At 42.1% G+C, this 21988-nt stretch overlaps 2 protein-coding genes across 6 annotated transcripts; one reads left to right on the top strand and one right to left on the bottom strand.

Moving 5' to 3' along the window:
* Positions 1 to 187: 187 nt before the first annotated feature.
* heatr5b (HEAT repeat containing 5B) lies at positions 188 to 19306 on the bottom strand. Of its 3 annotated transcripts, none has more exons than XM_051429465.1 (36): positions 19198 to 19306; positions 18561 to 18725; positions 18269 to 18480; positions 17501 to 17609; positions 17198 to 17347; positions 16602 to 16773; positions 16361 to 16518; positions 15976 to 16270; positions 14218 to 14373; positions 13653 to 13903; positions 13404 to 13515; positions 13147 to 13299; positions 12955 to 13054; positions 12667 to 12776; positions 12417 to 12580; positions 12098 to 12273; positions 11422 to 11527; positions 10821 to 11011; positions 10405 to 10564; positions 9974 to 10163; positions 9586 to 9755; positions 9338 to 9482; positions 9060 to 9239; positions 8690 to 8938; positions 7725 to 7906; positions 7539 to 7607; positions 6418 to 6597; positions 6077 to 6317; positions 5377 to 5613; positions 4962 to 5089; positions 3875 to 4019; positions 3423 to 3695; positions 2928 to 3152; positions 2656 to 2807; positions 2290 to 2503; positions 188 to 1470 (listed from the first exon to the last, which is right to left on the bottom strand). In XM_051429465.1, exons 2-36 carry the CDS (start codon positions 18684 to 18686, stop codon positions 1163 to 1165), a joined length of 6189 nt encoding a protein of 2062 aa, XP_051285425.1. In that variant the 5' UTR covers positions 18687 to 18725; positions 19198 to 19306; the 3' UTR covers positions 188 to 1162. The 3 variants fall into 3 exon arrangements, with proteins under 3 accessions (XP_051285425.1, XP_051285443.1, XP_051285435.1); XM_051429483.1 differs by having other exon boundaries at positions 16021 to 16270; XM_051429475.1 differs by having other exon boundaries at positions 19163 to 19252.
* gpatch11 (G patch domain containing 11) lies at positions 18760 to 21635 on the top strand. Of its 3 annotated transcripts, none has more exons than XM_051429594.1 (8): positions 18760 to 18881; positions 19881 to 20107; positions 20203 to 20244; positions 20354 to 20474; positions 20589 to 20679; positions 20874 to 21005; positions 21169 to 21250; positions 21331 to 21635. In XM_051429594.1, exons 2-8 carry the CDS (start codon positions 19906 to 19908, stop codon positions 21384 to 21386), a joined length of 726 nt encoding a protein of 241 aa, XP_051285554.1. In that variant the 5' UTR covers positions 18760 to 18881; positions 19881 to 19905; the 3' UTR covers positions 21387 to 21635. The 3 variants fall into 3 exon arrangements, with proteins under 3 accessions (XP_051285554.1, XP_051285536.1, XP_051285546.1); XM_051429576.1 differs by lacking the exon at positions 18760 to 18881 and adding an exon at positions 19455 to 19619; XM_051429586.1 differs by lacking the exon at positions 18760 to 18881 and adding an exon at positions 19464 to 19619 and having other exon boundaries at positions 19886 to 20107.
* The last annotated feature ends 353 nt before the right edge of the window (positions 21636 to 21988 follow it).

Below are 21988 nucleotides of genomic sequence, written 5' to 3'. Positions count from 1 at the left end.
CACGCCCACAGCGTGTGAGCTGGGAGCGCTCGATTCGCTCGCCGAGACTCCCCGGAGGAGACAAAACGCTCCTTGTTTGTTTGTTTTTTTTTACTCCTCCAGAGTTGTTTATTCTGTTGATGCTGATGCTGTATGAGTATTTATTCCTCGAGCAGGGGGGGTGGAGTAAATACAGGCAACAGCGCAGTGAGATTAAATCAACTTTATTCACATTTTAAGGAAATGAGGGTGGAATTATAACATAGGGCCTTTTCAATAACTCTGCTACTTTATGATGGTGGTTGATGCTCACCTATTCATGTAGCTATTACAGATATGGATCAAACATCAATCTGTATGATATGCAGCACATACATTAGTTTGTGTACTTGTTCGTTAGTGTCCCTCCGTGTTATCAGCAGACCAATTAACTCTGTGAGAATTACAATTACTGCATGAAAACAAACTGCAAGCATGATTCAATTAATTTTCAAATCTAATCTAATTCTGGGCTCAAAATAGTGATTAAAAATTATTAAATTCTCAGGGTTGTTTAAGATCATGTAGTAGGAATGGTTATAACATAAAACAAGAAACATTTAAAAGTAAGGATGAAAATAAAAATAACACCTATCAGTAACAATCAGCAGACCCTAAGGCCATATAATACACCAGCTCCACTAAACAAACATGCATGATTGGAATCTAAAGGAATAAAATAACCGCCATGTTCATCGTGATACAAAAATCACTGAAAAATGGCACAATATAAACATCAACGTCTGGAGAGGGAGAGATGACGACCAGACAAAAAGGACAAAATAAGGAGAAAAAAAACAACCTACTGAAAAACAGAAATGTAAATTGTATCCCTTTATAAATGTGCATCAAGTCCGGAAATGATACATTCACACAATCAAAATGTCCTACAGATTTTAAAGTGAGCTTTTTTTTTTTTTTTTAAAGAGAACATTCAAAGGCTTTTTAATGATATTTACATAATCGTCTTGTTGACTTCAAGATGAGTTCTCATCCATCAAAAGAGAACATGTAGAATAAATAAATACACTTAAGAAAATGTAGTTAATACAGACATGACATGTGGTACTCTGTTGACAGAAAACAACAAAAAAGACAACATTAAATTAGGCTGCGAGAGTGTACAGTGCATTTTTTGGAGAGTTCAGAAGAAGCTCGTTTTGAGTTTGATGGTTGGTGCAGCTTGCACAGTCGGCTGAGCTTGCCTGGCTGCGGCTTTGGCTCTGCTGCTGGCCTGGTTGGCCCGTATAGCAGATTCCAGACGGATTTTAAGCTCAGGTGCCGCACCAATTACTATCTTGAAGGCAGCTGGATAGAGGGGACCGATCCGCATTAAGTTCTGAAGGGCAAAATCATGCAGGCCTTTGGAGACTTGGGGTGCAGAGGAGATGGCGTTTTCATCCAAAAGGTAGGAGACGAGAGTTGGTACAAGAAGAGCCAGCAACTGCACCCCTTTAAAAGCACATTAAAACAACGAGGTATTAGAAAATACAGCAAAACTAAATAGAAAAAGGGGCTAGAAGAGCGTAAATGGCCACAAATCCAACCCAATTCTCCTGGACTAGATATACGAGGCAGTGGCAATAACGAAGCAACCCAGATTCAGTATCTCCAAAATATCTGTAAGACTATACACAAAAAGTTAATTGAGGACTGATAGGTGTTAAATGTTGGATGAATTATTTATTTGTATGTGTCAGATTTAAGAAGTACACTGACGTTTGTATTGGAGTGAAATGACAAACTGTTGATACCGTGTGGCTGAACTCAACTATTAATGGGTCATAAAATGTAAGATGAGTGCACAGCTCTGACAGGAAAGACAGGAGGAATGACTCGTAAGTTCCATAATATGTACAATTAAAGGAGCAATGATTAATCAATTAGTTGATCAAATTAGATTGTTTGACTGATTCTTCAAGCAACCACTTACCCCCACCGCTTAATATAAACAAACATTAACTCAATCCACTTTTTTTGTAGCTCATCTTGTGTAGGAATGCAGTGCAGTTTGCTTTACAAGGGAAATAGAAACTACAAGTATAAATGGAGAAACTAATGTAGCATATTTCTGAATCAATAGTAAAATTGACAGTAAACTAGTGCAGGGATTCTAAATTTAGCATGTAATGCTTTATTGCTCTGATCTTTGATAGGAAACATCCAAAGGCACTGAGATAAATACTTTACGAGACCTACTTTAATGGAGCTAAACACTTTAATGGAACAAATACGGTACTTTAGTGGTCCATTAGGCAGAGCCACACTTACGGTTCTGCTCTTCACCCATGCCGACCAGATTCTCCAGGACCCTGATGCCCTCCTGCACAGCCTGCAGCTCTGCGGCTGTCCCTGGCCGACTGCGCTCCACTGCCTTCAGCTTCTCCACCATGAGTGGAGCCAGAGCGTGGATGTACGGAGTAGACAGGGCACGGCTGGAGTGCTGAAACACTGACAACAGCAGCTGGTAACACCGTGCCTGAACCTGTGGCAAAAAGATTTAAGATGTTTTTTTTTTTTTTTTAAACTTGGGCACACACATCTGGAAAGTCTAATACACCTTTTGATCGGGCATTCAAACTTTGTCCAGATTGAGATTCTCATACTTCAGATATGTCTGTACACATAGGTGCTTACCCAGGGATCACTAGAGTTGAGGGCATTTCGGAAGCGGTCCATGCAGCCCTTCTGCAGGACGGTGACTCCAACCAGTTCATTGCTGGCAGACAGCAGGAAGAGTGTGATTGCTGTCAACATACTGACCTCATCCATGTCAGGCCTGGACTCATCTATAGAGATACACAAACAAGAATGCACGCTGGCAATTAATAATTATGTCATATTTCTTTCTTGCTCCCCTCCACAGAGAAGCCTAGAAGTCTAGATCAAACCTGTGTGTGTTTGCTTACCTGGCTGTGAGTGCTCGAGTACAGAAGCCAGGCTGCTCCTCACGAGGCCGGTCCACTGTGTCTGCATGCTCTCCACCCGGGCCAGTGGGGAGGTAATGATGGTCTTGATGCCCTGCAGGGCAGCCGACACGGGCAGAGGCACCGAGTTGTCAGCAGTCTTAACTGCAGTTTCCCTCAGCACCCCCGTGATAAGGAAGAGCGCTGTAGGTAGGATGGTCATGCTTCCTGTACAGGCAAAAAGAAACTGTGTGAACACCACACTGCTATGCTCATAATATTCATATTTACTCTTAATCTCACGCAAATGCATATAGCATCGTTAGCATACACAAACTTGAACAATACAGGCCAAGCAGGCTATAATAGTTCTAAATAAAACATCCAAGTTGGAACAGAGACTTGCGGTCTTTGTGTACTGTGGTTATACAAATTTGCTTTTGTCTGTTTTGCTATTTTGCATACTGTGTGTGTGTTGTAGTTTGCCTCGGGCCTCACCAGCAGGGGAGCAGAGCGAGGGCAGTTCTGCCAGAATGGAAACTGTGTTCGCCACCAGGCGTGCACTTTCTTCGGGTAGTCGCTGAGGCCTGAGTGGCACATGGCTGGGTGACTCCTTCACACGTGTATTAAGCTGCGGCAAGTGGCGGACCAGGATGAACACGAGCAGCTCCATGGCGGCAAACACCAGAGACTTGCCAGGGACGAGCTCCCCTTTGTCTCCTCCTTCCCCTAGGCAGGGCTGGGAGTCTTTCTCGCCTTCTTCCTCTTTGCCTAAGCAGAATATAAGTGACCTAGATCACTCAAACTGCCACATAATTGAAACGCCTTTACTACGAATATGAAACTTGACATGAACAGATGACGCAAAACAGCATTGTTAGTTTACTGTTGAAGTATAAAGTGCTGTAATGTAAACAAGGCCGAGCCTGTAGGATGTGTTAGTTCCTGACCCTTGCTGGTCCTCTGTCGCTGCAGATGGTCCTGTGCAGCCCTGATGGTCTCCTGTACGACAGCAGTGACTTGGAGCTGTACAGCAGGAGGATCCCGGGTCAGCAGCAGTCTGTGGAGCACGTTCAGGAGCTCCACTGCCAACAGCTACAACAGAAATAACATTTACAGTCATGCCAATTTATAATCATAATGCCTGACACATTATACTCATCTGCTCTGGCTCATTGCCAACAGGTCCACAAGCGGTTGTTTTATCTGAGTGGTAAATGGGCAAATTTTTACTCTTTCTCAAAATTAAGTTTCAAGTCTTCAAGTCTGTATCTTAACAGAAATTCGAGTCCCACGTACACAAACATAGCATGTGGCTCTTGCCTGTGACATGAGATTGTAATGACAGTGGCAGCAGCAGAGAGACACATGCTGTGTCCCAATTTAAGGGGCCGGATCCTCTGAAGTCCACACTTGCGTCATAGGGCCGGCAAAGATCTGTCCCATTTTAAAACACTCCCCCAAATGCAGCCGAGAAAAAACAACCTTCTTTTTTCTGAATTTGTAGGATACAATCTATGTATCCTTTGAAGCTCTCAGTGTCCCTTTATTCATTGTGTAGCGGTCAGTTGGTTAATGGAGCATTGGAGCAATGCTTATCACCTCGTAAAGTCAGTAAATATCACATGACCCTGTTGAGCTTACCAGATATTTGCACTATGGTGGTGATCAGTCACTGGTAAATGTATCACTTGAACTAGACCAATGAAATAACCATTACAAGAGGCCATGAATGAAATCCACTGTTCCTTATTTGATACCTTATGAAAGTATTCCATCAATAAAGATGCAGTGCTTGAATTTCTGTTAACATATGGCAGTAATGCTGTTTTTTCATTACAAGTTAAAGAGCTTTAAAAACACAAATAAGCAAATCCAAATTCCTTAAAAGCAGAAACACATTTCAGCATAGAGTTTTAATATTATTATATGTATTTCATTTTCAATGTAATACTGTGTAATTCAGTACACATAAATAAAATTCTAGGATGGTGATACAGAATATTACATTTGTAATTTCTGCACTTGTGTCTTTACCTGGTCCTCAGCAATATGGATCTTTGCACATGGAGATGCTAGCAGAGTGAACAGGGCCTGCAGGCAGGACATCACATGTTCAATGGGCTCCTCAGGCCGGGGGAAGCAAAGAAACTCTATACTGACACCTGAGAGACAGAACACAGAAATGCACTTAGGGTGTGTTCATGCTATTCTCTTTTTCTATCCACCACCCTTTCACTGTGTGCAGTTGAGAGACAGATCCATGGCTGTGAGGCAAACAAAAAGCAGCTGCTATGAAAAAGTGTTCCACTCTGCTTCTTTTAAGACAATCGTTGATTTGTGAAGAAGAATACACATAATACCAAAAAACAGGTTCTCACTGAGGTGTTCATGAGGAAGAAAAATGCAGGAATACTATATACTGTACTACAAATGATGCATTTTTCTTTACCCAACATCAGGTGCATCCTGTCTTCCACTGACTCCTCGAAGGTCTTTGTGGTGAAGGAGGCTCCTTGAGGGAGAGCAGGAGCCTTAGAGGGAGCTGAGGGGACCTCCTCTTTCTCTTCACCAGCTCCAAACCCAGTGCTGCTCAGCCACAGGGCCACAGCATGCAGGACGGGTGCCCACGAACCTCGATAGTGGAGCCTTGCTGTGTCTATAGTCTCTGGAGTATAAAACGCTCCACCTGAACACAGAGAGACAATAATAATAATACATTTAAAAAATCAATATTATTATATTATTTTAAAATGTGGTTTGAATTGTTTACAAATGCAACATATTAACACAAATAGACTCACATACATTAAAATATATGCTCCTAAATTGTTTATTTGAACTATTCATTACATTTCCCTCATTGGTAAAGTGCCCAAAGATGTCCAACAATGTGCTGGAACACCTTATTCTTCAAAACAGCCATTTGACAGTAATCCAGGACATGTTTTTGTTGATGATTTTATCAAAAACTGTCAAAATCAACCAGCGCAAAGAACTAAAAAACTAGAGATTGAAGTGGACTAAATATCCAATGTAATATTAGAACCACTGCAAGTCTACATTGTTATGTACACGTGTCCATACATGTGAAGAGATTTGATCCGGACTTAATCAAATTAAACAGGGAGAAACAAGAATCTGTCTTGTACCATCGGGGGGCAGCTGACTGGAAAACTCAGCAGGCAGAGTGAGCAGAGCGTAGTCTCGTAACATGGCCAGCCACAGGCGGCTCAGCGAGGGAAGCTCTGGCTGCACCAGAGTGATGAGGCTGTCAGGCGGAAGCACGCCTGCACCAAGATCATCGTCATCATCGTCATCATCTGCACTTCGGACAGGTTTGGCAGGCTTAGACTCAGCCTCTTTCTTGATCTTCATCGACACAACATACACCTGAGAAAGAAAGCCAGTGTGTATAGTCAGCTTTATTAAGTAGATAATGTGTAACATAACTAACATATGACGGTACTCTCATGAGGGTCTGCAGTCTCACCTCAGCCCAAGCCTTTAGCACAGCCAGTTTCTCCATCGTGGTGGCGCTCTCACTGTACAGCTGACTGGATGAGCCCTTCCCAGCCTGCACCTTGTCCAGCGACGACACAAGCAGGTTGTGGACTCGCCGCAGGTCATTGAGGTCACTGACTACGCCACTACCAATCCATGTACTACACACCTGTAGTCACACAGAGGGGGGTCGAGGTAATAAATGGTAAAACTAATTGAACATTTACAGCACCCACGACCCTTCAGCTGTAACTTCTCTTACGACACTTGAGAAAAAATAAAAAATCTACATTACATAACAGAGCACTCAAGGTTGATTAGCCATTAAAGAGAGTGGGGGTGTCAAAGTGTCAAACAGTTTATTAATAAGTAGGACCGACATGTTAGGGCTGTACAAGTGGAGCAGACATTTATAAGATTACATCATTCTGAGGAGAACTGCTATTAAGAGTGTCAGGCAGCCAAGGGCAGGAGTTTGAAAATGCTTTCTTTAAGGAGACTTACAAAGGTGTTATGATGCAAATGTACTTAGCGAGATGACTGGCTACTTGTTTGATTATTTAAACTATAGTCAAATGCTGCTGTATGTTATTTCATGTGACCCTGCAGTTCCACAGGTTTGTACTGAAGGCTCCTTGAATTATATATAGTTGCTATTGTCACCTTGAGGGTACAAGGTATCAGAGACTAAGTTAATCATTAAATTTAAGAAAGAGAAACTCTAATGTCAAGCTTTCAGCCCTCAGAAAGAACAGAAATAGTCTCAGTGGGCAAAAACCCTGAGCCAGTAACATGGGGGAATGTCAAAGAGAAAAGGATTTTTTAAGAATACTGCTGACAGGCATGTTTGTTATTTTCCACTGTCAGTCAAGTCAAAGAGCATTAAGGCAGAAAATGTGACACTGCTGGGTTCTAAGGGTATGAGGACTCACTGTGCAGTGGTAATTAACTGCTATTGCAGTAGCATTGCTACAAAAAGCCTCTAACATCATCCAAATATATAAATGTATGTAAATGCTGTTCAGAAAAATGGATGTTACAGTACAAACAGCTATGTACTGATAGTATCTCTGCGTCTGTAAATGTTCGTAAACAAGCAGCGTGTCTTACCTGGCATGCCTTAGCTGTTATGTCAGACGGTGTATCGGGTGAAAATGCAGGTCTGAGAGCAGCTCCGACCTAAATGCATACATGATCAGTACAAAGTTCAATTCCTCAATTTGTGTCACATTTATTGTGTCACTCTTCATTTTGGACTTTTGCAGCATAATGGAATTTGATGTGTTTTGGACTTACATTGGCCTGGTATTGTTCCAGGATAACGTGCCCTGGGAACTCTGGCTCTGGTACGGATGCAAACTTTTTAATGATGTCCTCCAGTGCCTGCAGGCCAGCCATCCTCAGCTGGTTGCTGTGGTCTGTAGCCGCCATGAAGGCCATACGGATGAGGTCAGACAAATGAAGCACCAACTGATCTCCTGGATGGATAGAAATAGATGGAAAAACAAGGAGGAGGAACAGAAACGCAAGAATATAAAAACCAGAAAGTGGAATTTGTAACATATTTCTCATTCATTTCGACATTTGCCAGTCATTGCTTAATATGTGACTTAATCATCCTTTGATGATGGGCTCTACGTCAGCAAGACGGTACAATTGTTGCTTCCTCCGAGGTCTTTATTTGCTTTGTTAACGCCTTCCTCTTAGTGACAATGAATTGAGGATTAAATACATAACAAATCAGAATATAAAGTTTCAGTGTGCTTGTAGATACTCAAAAGAAATCGGCCTTGAAGCTGAGATTTAAGGAGTTTTAGCTGAAGTGCACCTTTTAAGGGATAAGTCGGATACGCCAACATGCAGACCAACCATCCACTCAATTCCAGTCACTAAATTTGGCTTAGCTGTTCCAAAGTAGCAAAATCACTACACTGTGCTATTACTGTCTAGCTTCTCTATCTGTCACAGAGGAAAAAAATCCCTCCCACCTTTGCTTACTCATCTCTAGATCTCTAGTTTTGTTCCATCTTTACATTAAAGCACATGAATGAGCTTTTTTCAGCAGCTGACACTTGAACTGCCTGGAGGTTGCAAAAAGTTATATAAACCAAAAACAAACTAAAATTGACATGTAATTTTCCAGCAACCACAACAGCCTGTGACAAACAAACACACAAGAGATAACAGGTGGCATAAATCAATCAGAAAAACCTTGAGGTGAACTCTGAGCTACTCTGCTCTGGCAGCAATGTGAATGGTACCTTTGAGGTTCTTGGCCTGTGCAGAGCGGGCAGCTGCTAGGTCAAAGTGCGCTTTGTCATTCTCGCACAGCAGGATGATGCGGCACAAGCAGTCTGCTGCAAATACCCGTGTCACCCAGCGCGGCGCCACAGAGGGCTTGGACTTGTCATCTTCGCCCAGGCCTGTGAACATGGTGTCATCGTCCATCTCGTCCTTTTTCTCAGAGTCTTCCTCATCTTTTACCTCGAATACAACGGCTCCCCCTACATCTGAACGAGGCAGACACATTCATGATACAATGGTTTAAAAGAGAAGATTTAGATTTATTCCATTCTTTGTTTGTGCAAAAAAAAGGGTAATTTGTCAAATTTAGTTGTTTTGTAGATTTACCCGTAGTTGCTGCCAAGACATCTTTGCAGAGTTTCAGCCAATGAGAAAGCTTTTCCACAGCAAGCGACGACAGCATGTGTCCCAGTGTGTCATGGATATCAGAACACAGCTTCCTGTCCGTCTCCCGATCCAACATACCAAACAGAACGCCCTCCAGACCGGTCTCTGTGATGTTCAGCTCTAAACCAGGGACAATGTCAACACAGTAAGGGTCTTACTGAGGTATACTGACTGATCAGAATTCTCTCATCAGGTTCACAATTTGTATTTGTACTCACTTATTGTACTGTCTTTGCTGTCTCCTGCTCTCTTCGCCAGGCTCATGGCATACTCACAGACCTCTGCAGCCTCTCTCTGAGCAAGCTGCCTCAGGCAGGCCACAGCAGCACGTCGCAACAACAGGTGAGAGCTGCACAGGTGCACCTGCATCCCATAGTACAGTAAGAAATGATTATTACAATTAGGATAAACTCTAAAGATAAACTCTAACAACTGTACATGTAGTCTGAAATTCATTATGTCTTACACATAGACAGGGCACCAGGCTGGACAGGTTGACATGGCGTGGAGCAAACATGTGCAGCTGCTGCAAGCATGAGATGGCAGCTGCCTGCACAAGAGAGTCAGAGTGGTCCTGCATTATGGCACAACCAACCAGGCATGATGAGCGGATGGTGGAGATAGTGGCTCCATTTCCTAGAAAACCCAATGAGACTGATTAGGAAGAGTGACAAAAACAAACAGCATTTTTAGCAGTAAGAGGATATAGAGTCGCTGTAGTGGGTTAGAATTGCTTAATCTGCCATCTGCTGGGCAGAAAAGGGTATTCACATTCACACAGCTTTTAAAGAAATGAAAGTCAGAGAGTCACAGTAACACAAGGAGGTTTCTAATTGTGTTTAAGCCACAGTTACCCTGTAATTCTGGTCCCACAGTTGTGATGAGAGCTCCCAGACAGCGGCCCAAACACTGGTGCACCTCTGTGTGGGACGGGGGCACGGTGAGGAGTAGGGTGAGTACCAGGGACAGTGTAGGCTCCACGTAGCCTCTGTACATGGGACCACTAGAATCCACAATCAGAGCCAGAGAGTGTAGAGCCCATGTCTGATAAAAAATGGATGGAGAATATCTGAATTAGTAATGTGAAAAGCACAAATGATGAAACAAAGCTTGCCATTTTTTAATTTAAACTACAAGAAAAAAACTACAAGAAAACAAAATTATAATCCAGTTTATTTGGAAAAAACAACTGAAAAAAAGATAGCTGGAGTCTATCTTTCTCTTCTATTCTCATTCAACTATGAGTGAATTTTAAAATCTATTCCTCCTGAGTAATGCACTGTACCTGGACTTCATGAGAGGACCCATCCTGGGCCAGAGCCAATAAGATGCTAACGCTGGTCTTTAAGTGCTGGCCTGAGCCAATTCCTCCAACGTATCGATGCAGACAGCCAAGAGCCAGTGAATGGCCTGTCCTTGATACTACATCACGGGCCGACTTGAGTCTGGAAATAAAGCAGGAAGAGAGACATGTATCACCTGATTAAAGCCAAAGATAGAACTGTAAGATTCAGTTCAAGATACATTATGAGGACAATCTGAAACCTTTATCTTCTTAAAAAAATCTTTGACCTACAAAATTGTTCTGAAACTGATTATAATGTTGGTGTGTGTGGACCGAGTCTCCCTTGAGCTTAACTGGAGAAATAATAGAATAACATGGAACTAAATTTAAAATAAAAAATAGTAACAAAAGCTTACTTGTCAAAGCTGGTTTGTGCCATTCTGGCGATGAAGGTAGCCTCTCCCACCACCTGAGCCATCCTGCCCAGGGCCTCTCCAGCGGCACAGCGCAGGATGGGGTTGGGATTGTCCAACGCTCCCATCACCAGGGCCAGGGCCGACTTACGTACCTCCTCAGGACCCAGAGTACTCTTGTTCTCAGCCAAACCCTTCAGTCAGGGAGGAAAGAGGAGATACAAAATTCCTCATTATATACAGTTGTATATATCTGATATATATACCTCTAGTGAGGTACAAAAAGTGTTTGCGAGCTGTGATATCTGTCGGGGGGGGCGGGGGGTTACTAAGCACTGACAGTTTAGGGTGCCCACTCCACATGCACATTCCATCATGATGTTCTTATTTTTGTTCAATTTATGAAATAAAACAATGCATGAACGTTTGCTGTGAATATTGTGTTTTATGTTCCATACCCTCAAGAGGCTGTGTTTACATCTTGTCAATGAAAAAAATCACCCAAATGTGTTATTTGTCAAGGGGTGGTCAAACCTTTGCATACAACTGCACATTATCTGGGTAATGAAACATGATATTCCTGATATAAAGCACATTTGCTCACCTTGAGGGCACTAAGCACTGCAGTAAAGATGTTCAGTTGGACTGCCTGCTGCCGAACTCCTTTAGCCTGCTTTATACACTCTGCAAAGTGATCTAGCATCTGCAGCCTGCATAATATACAAAGTCGGGTAAAATTTATTACAAAACAGCATGCCACAAAGAGCTCTGCAACAGTGAATATAAACACATAATAAACGAGAAGAGAAGGTTTTTCAATGGTTGATGCCGATGCTGATATTTAGGGACCAAGGCGACCGATGGCCGATATCAAAACAAATAAAAGTCATGTATTTTTCCATGCACATTACAATCTAATATATATGGTTACCTCAGACAGTAGCATGTTGTTTAGGTAGAATTCTTATTAATATAATTAGAAAATACATTTGTTTATACTATAGATGTATGTGACTGGTATTTAAGCGATGTCATTCAATTGCATTATTATGCATAATAACATAATATAAATATAATGCTAGCCAGTAACAGTTTTAGATCAGATTTGCTGTCATATAGGATGAAAGAAACATGTTAACATTTAGAAAAGAGGATGGTGACTAGGAAGAGGAAATTAAGGCAAACAGCAGGATGCATAAGAGTTATAGTACAGGGCTGGTAACTTTTTCACCACCTTCCCAAAACCACAAAAATCCCAAAGCAACAACTAAACTTCTCACCTGTGTTTGAAGGAGACGTGAGGGAAAACCACACCGAATAGGGCCACTGAAGCATCGATGACCGACACACCCAAAGGGAGAGGTCCTGGGATGGCCTCGCCGATGGGGACACGCAGGTAGATGGAGGAGGGATCGTGTTCCAGAGCTCCGCTGCCAGACGCACTGTTGGGCTGCAGCTGTTTAGGGACGACCACATAGTAGTATCAATGTTCATCAAGACAAGAGATAATGAGGATCCAAACACACATCTCCATTTAGCCTTTTAATATATAGTAGAACTATATTTCGGCTTTGTCATATTATTGATTATTTTAATCACCTGATCCTCTATGGACTTGTGGTCAGTCTCTTGTAGCCAGGAACCCATGAGCACACTGTCGTCATAGTGACAGAGAGAGCGCAGCAAGGAGGTGGTAGTGTTGGCCGAGTTGTCGGTCAAAGTGAACTCTGCCACCAGTTCCCTTAGGAGGGCGTTGAAGCTGCCTACACGAGAAGATTACCGTTTTTAAAACGCCTTCTATGAACAATCATAATTTATGTATAAAAAAATGCGGAAGTGGCTGTGTTACCTTCATAGGTCTTGGGAGGCAATAGAGCCAAGATGTCGTACAACCTGAGCCTCACCATCGCTGCACTTGCTTTCAGGTGAGCACCATGGACCTTAATGATGGCAGGGACACTGAAAAAAGAAGAAAACGTTGCAGTCATTAGATATATAATCTGAAAATAACGAAAGAAATGCAAGAAATAGTCGTCACACATGACAAAATTAACACTGTGTGTGTACCTAAAACTCCCACTACAACTGCATCTTTATATTGTCAACAGACAACCATTCTTAAAAGCATCACACTCACTGAGACATCATGGTCATGGCACATTCAATGGGAGTCATCAGTCTACGGATCACGTCTTCTGTAAGCAGCTCCGGACAGTGGGCCACAAAGCTACGCATAGCTTCAAAGGAAAGGAACAAGAGTGTTGGTCAGAATTGTGTCTGCTAACCTTACAGAACATATCCAGATATACAGGGAGATGTGTATCTTTACCACACAGTGCTCCAGCTCGGCCCTCCAGGGTAACCTGCCAGGAGAAGGAGTCTCCCCTGGCCTTCTCAGCCTCCAGCTCCTTCTGGGAGCGAGGAAACACGTTCCTCCACAGCAGCAGCATCTTGGGAAGGTGATAGCGCACAAGGGAGGGACCTGGGCACAAAAGCAATGTGGTGGCAATGTTGTCAGTGTGAGGGAGACAGTGTTGTTGACTAATCAAAGCCAAGAGACAGGAGAGAGATGTCTCGGAGACTAACCCAGAGTCATGAGGGCACCCAGCAGCAGCCATCCAGCCTGTGTGCGCTGCAGGGACAGTCGACTATTCTGAGCAGCTGTACGCAGGAGGTCTTCAGCTATGCTCACCACCAACTACAAGGCAAGAACACAGACAATTCAATCTTTGAATCCATTTAGAGCAATTTGTGAGGCGGGTACAGAAGGTCAAGCCCTCAAACAGTTACACAAGTGAACGAACCAGTAAGCGATTACATTCTGAGGCTACACACCTTGCCCTTGGAGTGGGGGATACCCAGTGGACACTGGTGTACGCCTCCCAGCAGGGCAGCCATGGCAAAGCTGTAACCGCTCACAGCCTCAGGGGAACTCTTCAGGTTGTTGATTCTCTCTGCACAGCGGTCCAGCAATGGGGTCAACTGATAGGGCAGCGCCACGGCAACACAGCGCAAGCACCAAGCAGCCGCCAAACGGGCTGCCATGCTTGGGTGCAGCAGCACTGAGGTCACAGTTTCAAGGAGTCCTGCAGAAGAGGACATGGAATATGTTTTAGGTTGTGAGTGAATCATTACTTTTGGCTGGAAACAATTGCATACAAAGTGAGTATTTCAGTCAGTAAAAGAAGTGGATGTAAGATTTATATAGCTCTTAGCAGCTAATATATATGTCAAATGTTAAAATACATTACTAAAGTTACAGAAGGTGATGACCAATATTGACTAAGTAAGTGAATTTTCCCTCCAGCTAGGAGTATTATCATCTATGTAAACTCAGCTTGTATTAATAGAAACTTTAGAGCATTAAATCTAATGTTCCATTTAATATTTTGTGTCTCACCTATAGAAGGCTCCTGGATGAGTGGTGAAGCTGTGGCACTCAAGCTCTGAACCAGACTGCCCAGCTCTTTCAGGGCACACACCATAACATGCTGACTGGCAGAGACATCAGCTGCCCCAGCCTTGTTTTCTCCACTGATGTCATTCACAACTGCCTCTGTAAAAGAAAATGCATGGCAGGGACAAAGGAACGAACAAGAAGGGTTTGTCAGTATGCAAAAAATGTTCAAGTTGAACACAATCAAAAATCCTTAAAAGTATTTTAATGTGTTACTAATTCAGAATGTAGACAGCATTAATGGATAATGTGACCTGCACTGAATTGCAACGCAGATCAAAATATTTCTCAAAAACAAGGCACTTTGTGTCAGATTTACAAAGTTAATTGTTTTTATTAATTAATTATTAATCCTCTGACACGTTACATAAAAATGCACTGTAAAAACCTGGATGGTCACATTAGTCCATGTATTGCTGTCACACATCTTCAAACTGCAAAGGTTTGCAACTTTGGCACTAGAATCCCTCAAAATACTGAGGAACACTGTGCTGCTATGTGCCACAAACACAGAGATCTGAGGATTTGTTTCAGACAAAAAGGTACAATATGGGAAACAATGGTTACAGTTGCATTAAAGGATGAATGTGACAAAGAGAAAGACTTTATCTGAATTCAAGTTAATTGCTGATAAATCCACCTAATGGTCATTTATCAAGAAGTTAAATCCTCAGAGCTCTAAATAGGCAACAGTCCAGACAGATCATACCGAAGGAAAAAGTCAATTAAATGACTTTAGGAAGAGATTTAAAGCTGCTTCTTGAACTGTGGCAGTCATGTTGTTCCACACAAGAAAGGATGCTGGGAACCGACTGTAGAATACACATATACAAAGAGATCCCAGATCCATCATGGCTCCAGGAAACAATTTCCAAGTTACTTTTAGCATAATTTTTTTTTTTTTTTAGTCTAATTTCAAGAAGTCTCACAGATGCAACTGGTTGGAAAAGCTACAAGCAGCAAGTATAGTGAAGAGCCCAGGACCATGTCTTAAGAGACACCGACAATCAACATGTTTTTCAAATTCTGTTTTAACATCGATATGAACAAAAGACTGTATGTTTTGACATATTTTACATCAGTTTAAAGGTTGCAAAGCAAATCAGAGTAAGAATCATCCTTTGTGAATGAGATAAAGGTGATTATAAAAAATGATTGATGTGTTGTAAAGCAGAACAAAATGAAAATTTGGAAAAACTGAAATCAATCAAACTAAATGATGAATATTATGTCTTGTTGCTGTGGGGGGAAATGGCTTGTTCCTACTGTGTCAGTGAATTTAGTGGCACATGCAGTTTTTCTGCTGGTGTAAGCCAGATGTCAACAGTCAGAAAAGAGTTATCTGCTCTTTTGGGATTATAACGCAACAACAGAATGTGAATTCACAGGCAAACAGGCAACGGAGGATCTGCGATAATGCAAGCATGAGTAACTCAAATGCTGAGCCGGGAATGGATAATGTTACTGACATTATTCTGCTTGTGGTTAAAAAGAAACGTAAAGAAAGAGGAGAGTGAACCGAAAGAAGCAAAAAGGCCGAAAGCAAGAGGAAAAGCCGAAATAGGGAAAGCCATCTCCGCACACAACAACAGACAGAAAAGAAAAAACATCTCCATATGCAACACAAGCGCAAACCATGCAAGAATTTTAGAAACTGAATGAAGGGTGAATTAAAAGTGATAATAATGGATGAGTACTTACTCTGTAATGCTCTGAACCGTGATATTTCCCCCCCATCCTCCTTACCCACAGCCCTCATTTGCTTGCTGATGGCTTGGCAGATTTCTTTGCCGGCTGCAATTTGTGCTTTCTCTCCAAGTAAGCCCCCCAAGGTGGCGCGTAGCATGAAGGAGACACAGCGGCGTGAGTACACAGCCTCAACGTGTGTCTGCGTGGCCCGTGGGTGAGACACTAGGTCCAAAACGTGGGACAGGAATGTGGCAAAGTTGCGCTCCAGCCACTGACCACCAAGTGTAGTCACAAACACAACATAGGCCTGAGGAAGATGGAAGAAAGACCACGAGTTAAGTGGTTGGATCAGACAACGCGGGCTCATATTCTTGTTATGTTTGAGAATTCACCTCACCTGTGTGACCCCCACCCGAACCTCCCTACTGACAGAGCCTCCCCCCTTCAACATCTCTCCTCCGCTCTTCAGGAAGCCAGATCCACCACGCAGAAAGCCTGTGGCCATTAGCTCCAGCACCTCCTCCAGAGTGGCCCGCTTCACGTTCTGACGCATCACTGAGGAAAAACCGCATTGGGACCATGAAGACGACACGACAAGTAGTCGAACATAAACTATACAAATCAACTCTTTAACCTACCAGCTGCTTGTTTGGGCATCAGGGCAGTGGCCATCACTGTCCCCAGCAGTTTGGCCACTGCCACCCGAACACCATAGTTAGATCCTTCCAAGGCTTTGAAACACAAAGTGGCCACGTTCTCCAGTTCTGTGGTCCACATGAATACGGCCTCATTCTGCAGCTCCAGCAGGCACTGATCAGGCAAGACGAATAAAGAATAAAGAGTCCTGTTAGTAAAATCTACATTATGCATGTGCAGGAAACGTGCTTTTTTTTTTATTATAGACCTACCATTGACACAAACATATAGACGCTTAATTGTTGCAATACACTGGCCACACAACTTGCACCATATATAGTACAACTGTCATGATTTCAAAACAGGAAATCATGTTTCACAATAGGGAGGAGATTTGAGTTCAGTACACATGAATGACATAGCAAAAATGCGTGAACATTATTATGTAGTGTCAGTTCTAAGAATCCTCCACTAGTGCAAGGAACCATCACAAACATTCAGCAGGATGAAACATAATAAGAATGTTTCCTTTAGTTTTACCACATCTACAAAAACTAACTTCAGTCACAGCTCCATTAGGCATTTTTCTGAGACCAACCTTTGCTACCGCACAGCGTACAGCCATGGACCTGTCTGTGAGTAGAGAGCGGGCATTCTTGTAGATATCTCTGTGACATGAAGCTGCAGCTCCACCCAGTCCACTGAGCACCTTCTGCAGGCTGAGAAGAATCTCTCCTCTGCCTTGTGACTAGATCAACAAAGTAAAAGTTAAAGCAGAAAGATTAAAATAAATGTCTGTTTCTGAAGATCAAATCTCTTTAGTTATCCATTACTGATCCGTTATATACCAATATACCTATAGACATTGCATTTCCCAACTGTGCACTCTTAAAAGTCATACCTCTGCACTCTTTAATGCCTTCAAAAGATTATTAATGGTGTCCGGAAAGGAGCTTCCCAGCATCCTGCCCATCTTCTCATAAAAAGCTCCAACACAGGCCACTGCAGCACTGCAAGAAAAGAGATTGTATGCATGAAAAAGAAAGTCTACATTATAGTGTGTTAAACAATGCAATGGTCAGATAATAACTTGAAAGTGGGACATCTCTTGAAACTGAATAAGTGTGGGTTTCTTTTTATTCCAGATATTCTAACATGTATAACTTAAATCTACTCTTGAGAACATTTAGGCTGTTTTTTTTATTTCATTTTATTGGTGATAATAGCATAATAAGAGTCCCTCAAAGCTCCAAACACATTATTATTTAAACTGTAACACTGGAGTAAGAGTAGCACAGTGGCTCAGGGGTTAGCAAGGTCTTCAGCCCTGTACCCCACATCCCCTCTCAGTCCACCAGAATCTGGACAGAAATAAGCAGGTATGAAAGAACGATGGATAAGACCCTAAAGTCTGCAGCTTCAATAACTGTTAGATTCTCGTAACACCAGCAAGAAACACAGCATAATATCTGCTCTTGTACACTTAATCCCTGCTTTTAATGAAATGTCACTCTGCAGATTAACATTTGGCTTAACTGCTAATACCTCTGACAGCGGGCCTACGGTATATGCCTGAACTACTGAGAGCACGGCTTAAGCTTATATCTTAATGCAAATGTGTCAAGCAGAATATGTATGTACGCTGTGCTGTGATTAAACGGTATCTTACAGTTTTGTTGGCAAGTACGCAGGTGTGTCATCCTTGCTTTTGATGATCTCATTGCATTTATCCAGAGTCTGAAAAACAGTGAAGGTGTCGCCGATGCTGTAAAGGGTAGCGAGGTTTTTGGCCAGCAGTTTTCTCGTCGGCGGTCCAGGGGCGCTGCTGATCAGCCCCGTCAGCTGCTCCACAAGCTTCTTCTGCTTCTCCTTCACGTCCACCTGCCATTCAAACACACAACGCAGTCACAAACTGCTCTACAAACAAAAAAAAACAACAATGCCAGAATCTGAGTACTCACCCTATTCGCTGCCACAAGCACTTTGTCCAGGAAGCGGAGCCATTCGAAGATGAAGACGGGCCTCTTTGCTTCGGTGATCTGGGCCAAGGCATCTTCATTGAGCAGCAGACTGTGAGCCAGCTCCATGGCGAGGACCTTGTAACACAGTGCTGTACACCCTCACCTCTGCAATGATATAGTAGGGGGGTGTGCCTTATCAGTACATGTCTACATTTGTTTTCTTCAACCCAATCAGACTGTCACACAGAAAGCAGTACACCAGCAGTGGAGTCACTACAGCTGTGGAGACATTTATCTGTCCTTGCAATGACTCTTTAACAGGTTTGTGCAACAGATACAAGTAATTATGAAGTTATAGCTGCTTTGCACGCTTTTAAAATAAGTGTGGGTAAAAAGCAGCAAGCTAAAATGCCAAAGCTGGGTAGCGTTAACACTCTTCTGTCCTGTGTTGACAGCTGTCTGCCTCCAGCTGGTTAGCAACCGAAGCTAGCCAACGTTGGTTCCTACGCGGAAGAAGCTAAACTGCGGCTACACGAGCTGTTAGCTGTCTGTCGACTTCTTTTAAAACATAAAGCTGTTTAAAACAACAACACTTCACTCACCTGTGTGTTGTATTTAAGCATATTGTTCATCCTACCTGTGTTTCGACAACCCAGGGGTGAATGACGACGAGTATCGGTGGTGTCGCAGTGAAGTTAGCCCGGTGTGAAACGTAGGCAATAACGTCCAGGCAATACTGCTTTAACAAAAAATACTTAAATAATGTTCACATTATCTTCATCCTTTTTCACTCAAGTTATCTCTGTGCACGTAAAGTAAAATACCTTCTCTTGAATTATCTATCAAAAGCGCCGGAACTGTATACTCATTCTGTAGCTTGTAGCTACTCGGAATATAAATGCGAACGAACCAAACATCAACGAAGCCAATACAAACCGAACAACCGGATAATTATTTTTAGCGCAGTCGCTTTTATTTTATCCGTTTTTCTCTATTTTACGCGGTCGTAATGTCTGATGAAGAGGAGGACTACATGTCTGACGCATTCCTCAATAAAATGTGAGCGTTTTGTGTTTCTGCTCTTTACAGATTGTCACATTATTAACTAATAAAGCAGCTTATTACTCTTTGTTTCAGTCCTCTAAGATTAAACTTAATGTCAGTTGTGACTATATTCTATATAATTGTATTTAATGTGTATTTTCTTCTCTGTCCTGTTGTGTTTCCGCCAGTGTGGGATCAATAAATCCTATCTTATATTATCTTATTTGTCTAAATCACCCAGTAAGCTTTTTTGTCTTTGCTCTTCTCTCTTGTCAGACCAGATGTGAAGCCAGGTGTCAGCATGGTGAGGCGGGTGAAGGAGGCAATGAAGAAGGAGACACAGCAGAAGGAGACGAACATCAAGAACCGTCAGAAGACCTTCAAGGAGCAGGAGAAGGAGAGCAGAGAGGTTGCTTTACAAAGCTCCATTAGCAATGAGAACAAGGGATTCGCACTTCTGCAGAAAATGGGTTACAAAGCTGGTCAAGGCCTCGGGAAGCAGGGTAAATATCATCATTACTGAATTATTATTATTTTTTTAAATCTGTTTTGCATTTGTTGTGTGTGTTTAAAATGTTCATCTCTGTTACCTCTCCAGGAGCAGGGAGGGTTGATCCAATTCCTCTAAGTATCAAAACCGGTAGGCAATGCGTTGGTGAAGTTTTAAAGTGCATTTGAACAACGAGAGCGGTCCAACTGATGTGTTACAGTCTTCATGTACCTTTTTTTTTCTTTGTATGTGAAACCAGACAGAGGAGGCATTGGAATGGAAGAGGTGAAGAAAAGAAAAGCTGAGGAGGAACTCGAACATTATCGGCAGAAAGTGCGAGCCAAACAACAGAACGAGACCAAATCTCTGGAGGATTTCAGGTGAAGTTTATGAGATGCACTCTGCCGCTTAACACCGTCCTTCCTCCTGTGGTGCAGTTGTTTCGTAGTCTGTGTGTGCAACCTCGTTTTTTTTTTTTTTTTTCATTATTTCAGGTCAAGAGTGAGGACGGAGAGAGAAGAGCGAAAGATTGAAGGAGATCTCAGGAGGAGTCAGCGAGCCTGTGAGCAGCTCGACAGTCAGAAGGTTGGAGGAATTAGGGTTACAGCGACAGTACATCACAGTGCTAATGCTGTTTATTTTATTTATCTCTGTTCAGTTTTTCTTCAGTGGGAATAAATACGAATGTGCCAGGAAAAGTTACACCCACTTGTTTTCAGTAAAGAAGCAGCACTTGTGGTTTTCTGCGTGTGAATCCTTTGCCTGAATCGTCTTTTCAGGGCATCACTGTCCCCAGGGAAGACTGGTACTGGCCTAAAGAGGAGACTGATGACGAGGAAGATGAAGACGACGATAAGGAGGAGGAGGAGGAGGAGGAGGAGAAGGAAGAAGAGGAGATAGTGGAATTAACTGTTAGTATTTAGTTTACCTTGTTTATTTGGTGATATAATGTGTGTGTAATCTCAATATATGAACCAAAATCAGTGTTGTCAAGTGAATGTGTGGTTATATGTCATCAAAAACTTTTAATCCAGAGTAAAATTAAAGAGTTTGATGTGTGCTTCTCTGTTACAGTCCTTTGACAAACTGCACATTATTACGTCCTATCTGAGAGGACACCATTTCTACTGCATATGGTGTGGGACCACCTATAATGGTAAGAGTGATGACAACATGGGGGTAGTTTTATTGCTTTTATCGCCTTTGCTTAAATACATATTTTTTCCTTTTTCACAGATGAAGAGGACTTGTGCTCGAACTGTCCCGGCGATACAGCAGCAGACCACGAATGAACTTTATTAAGTTTATTAAGTGTTTGAACCTGTTTATTAATTTATCATCCCATTTGAATCCGCTGTCCACCTCTGGCAGGACTTCACTGTTTGTCGGTGGAGGTCTTGGATTTTTCTTTGTATTTAGAAATCCTGCGGGAAATGTTTGGATACCTTGTTAATGTTTATATTTTGAAAAGATGTACTAAGATTTTTGAGACATGTTTCAAGAGCATACATGTGTTTTTATTAAATGTTTCAAGAATTAAACCTTTTTGTTTTCTATATTGTTTTATTTTAGGTACTTATAATATAATAAATTACTACTTGACAAGATGTAGGAGGTTGTTTTACTTCCTAAATCTGATATTGCCATTTATTTTACGTGTGCTCTTAATTTATATGGCTCTTAAAATTATGCCATTATTATTATATATATTATTATCATTATTATGTTATTTGATAGCCTAATATTGCTGTTTGACATAACTTAATACATAAAATACATTAAAAAAAAGACTGTCCGAAGGCATTTATTTGTCTGACTGGGAAAGTGGGAACAAAACTGTATCTCTAATCTCTTTAACCAAATAACACACATTTAATTAGTTAGATTACTTTAT

This window comes from Dicentrarchus labrax, unplaced genomic scaffold (genome assembly GCF_905237075.1).
Source record: "Dicentrarchus labrax unplaced genomic scaffold, dlabrax2021, whole genome shotgun sequence".
In the NCBI taxonomy this organism is placed as follows: Eukaryota; Metazoa; Chordata; class Actinopteri; family Moronidae; genus Dicentrarchus; species Dicentrarchus labrax.
The sequence above is the reverse complement of the archived record's forward strand: the minus strand, read 5'-3'. Positions and strand labels throughout refer to the sequence as shown.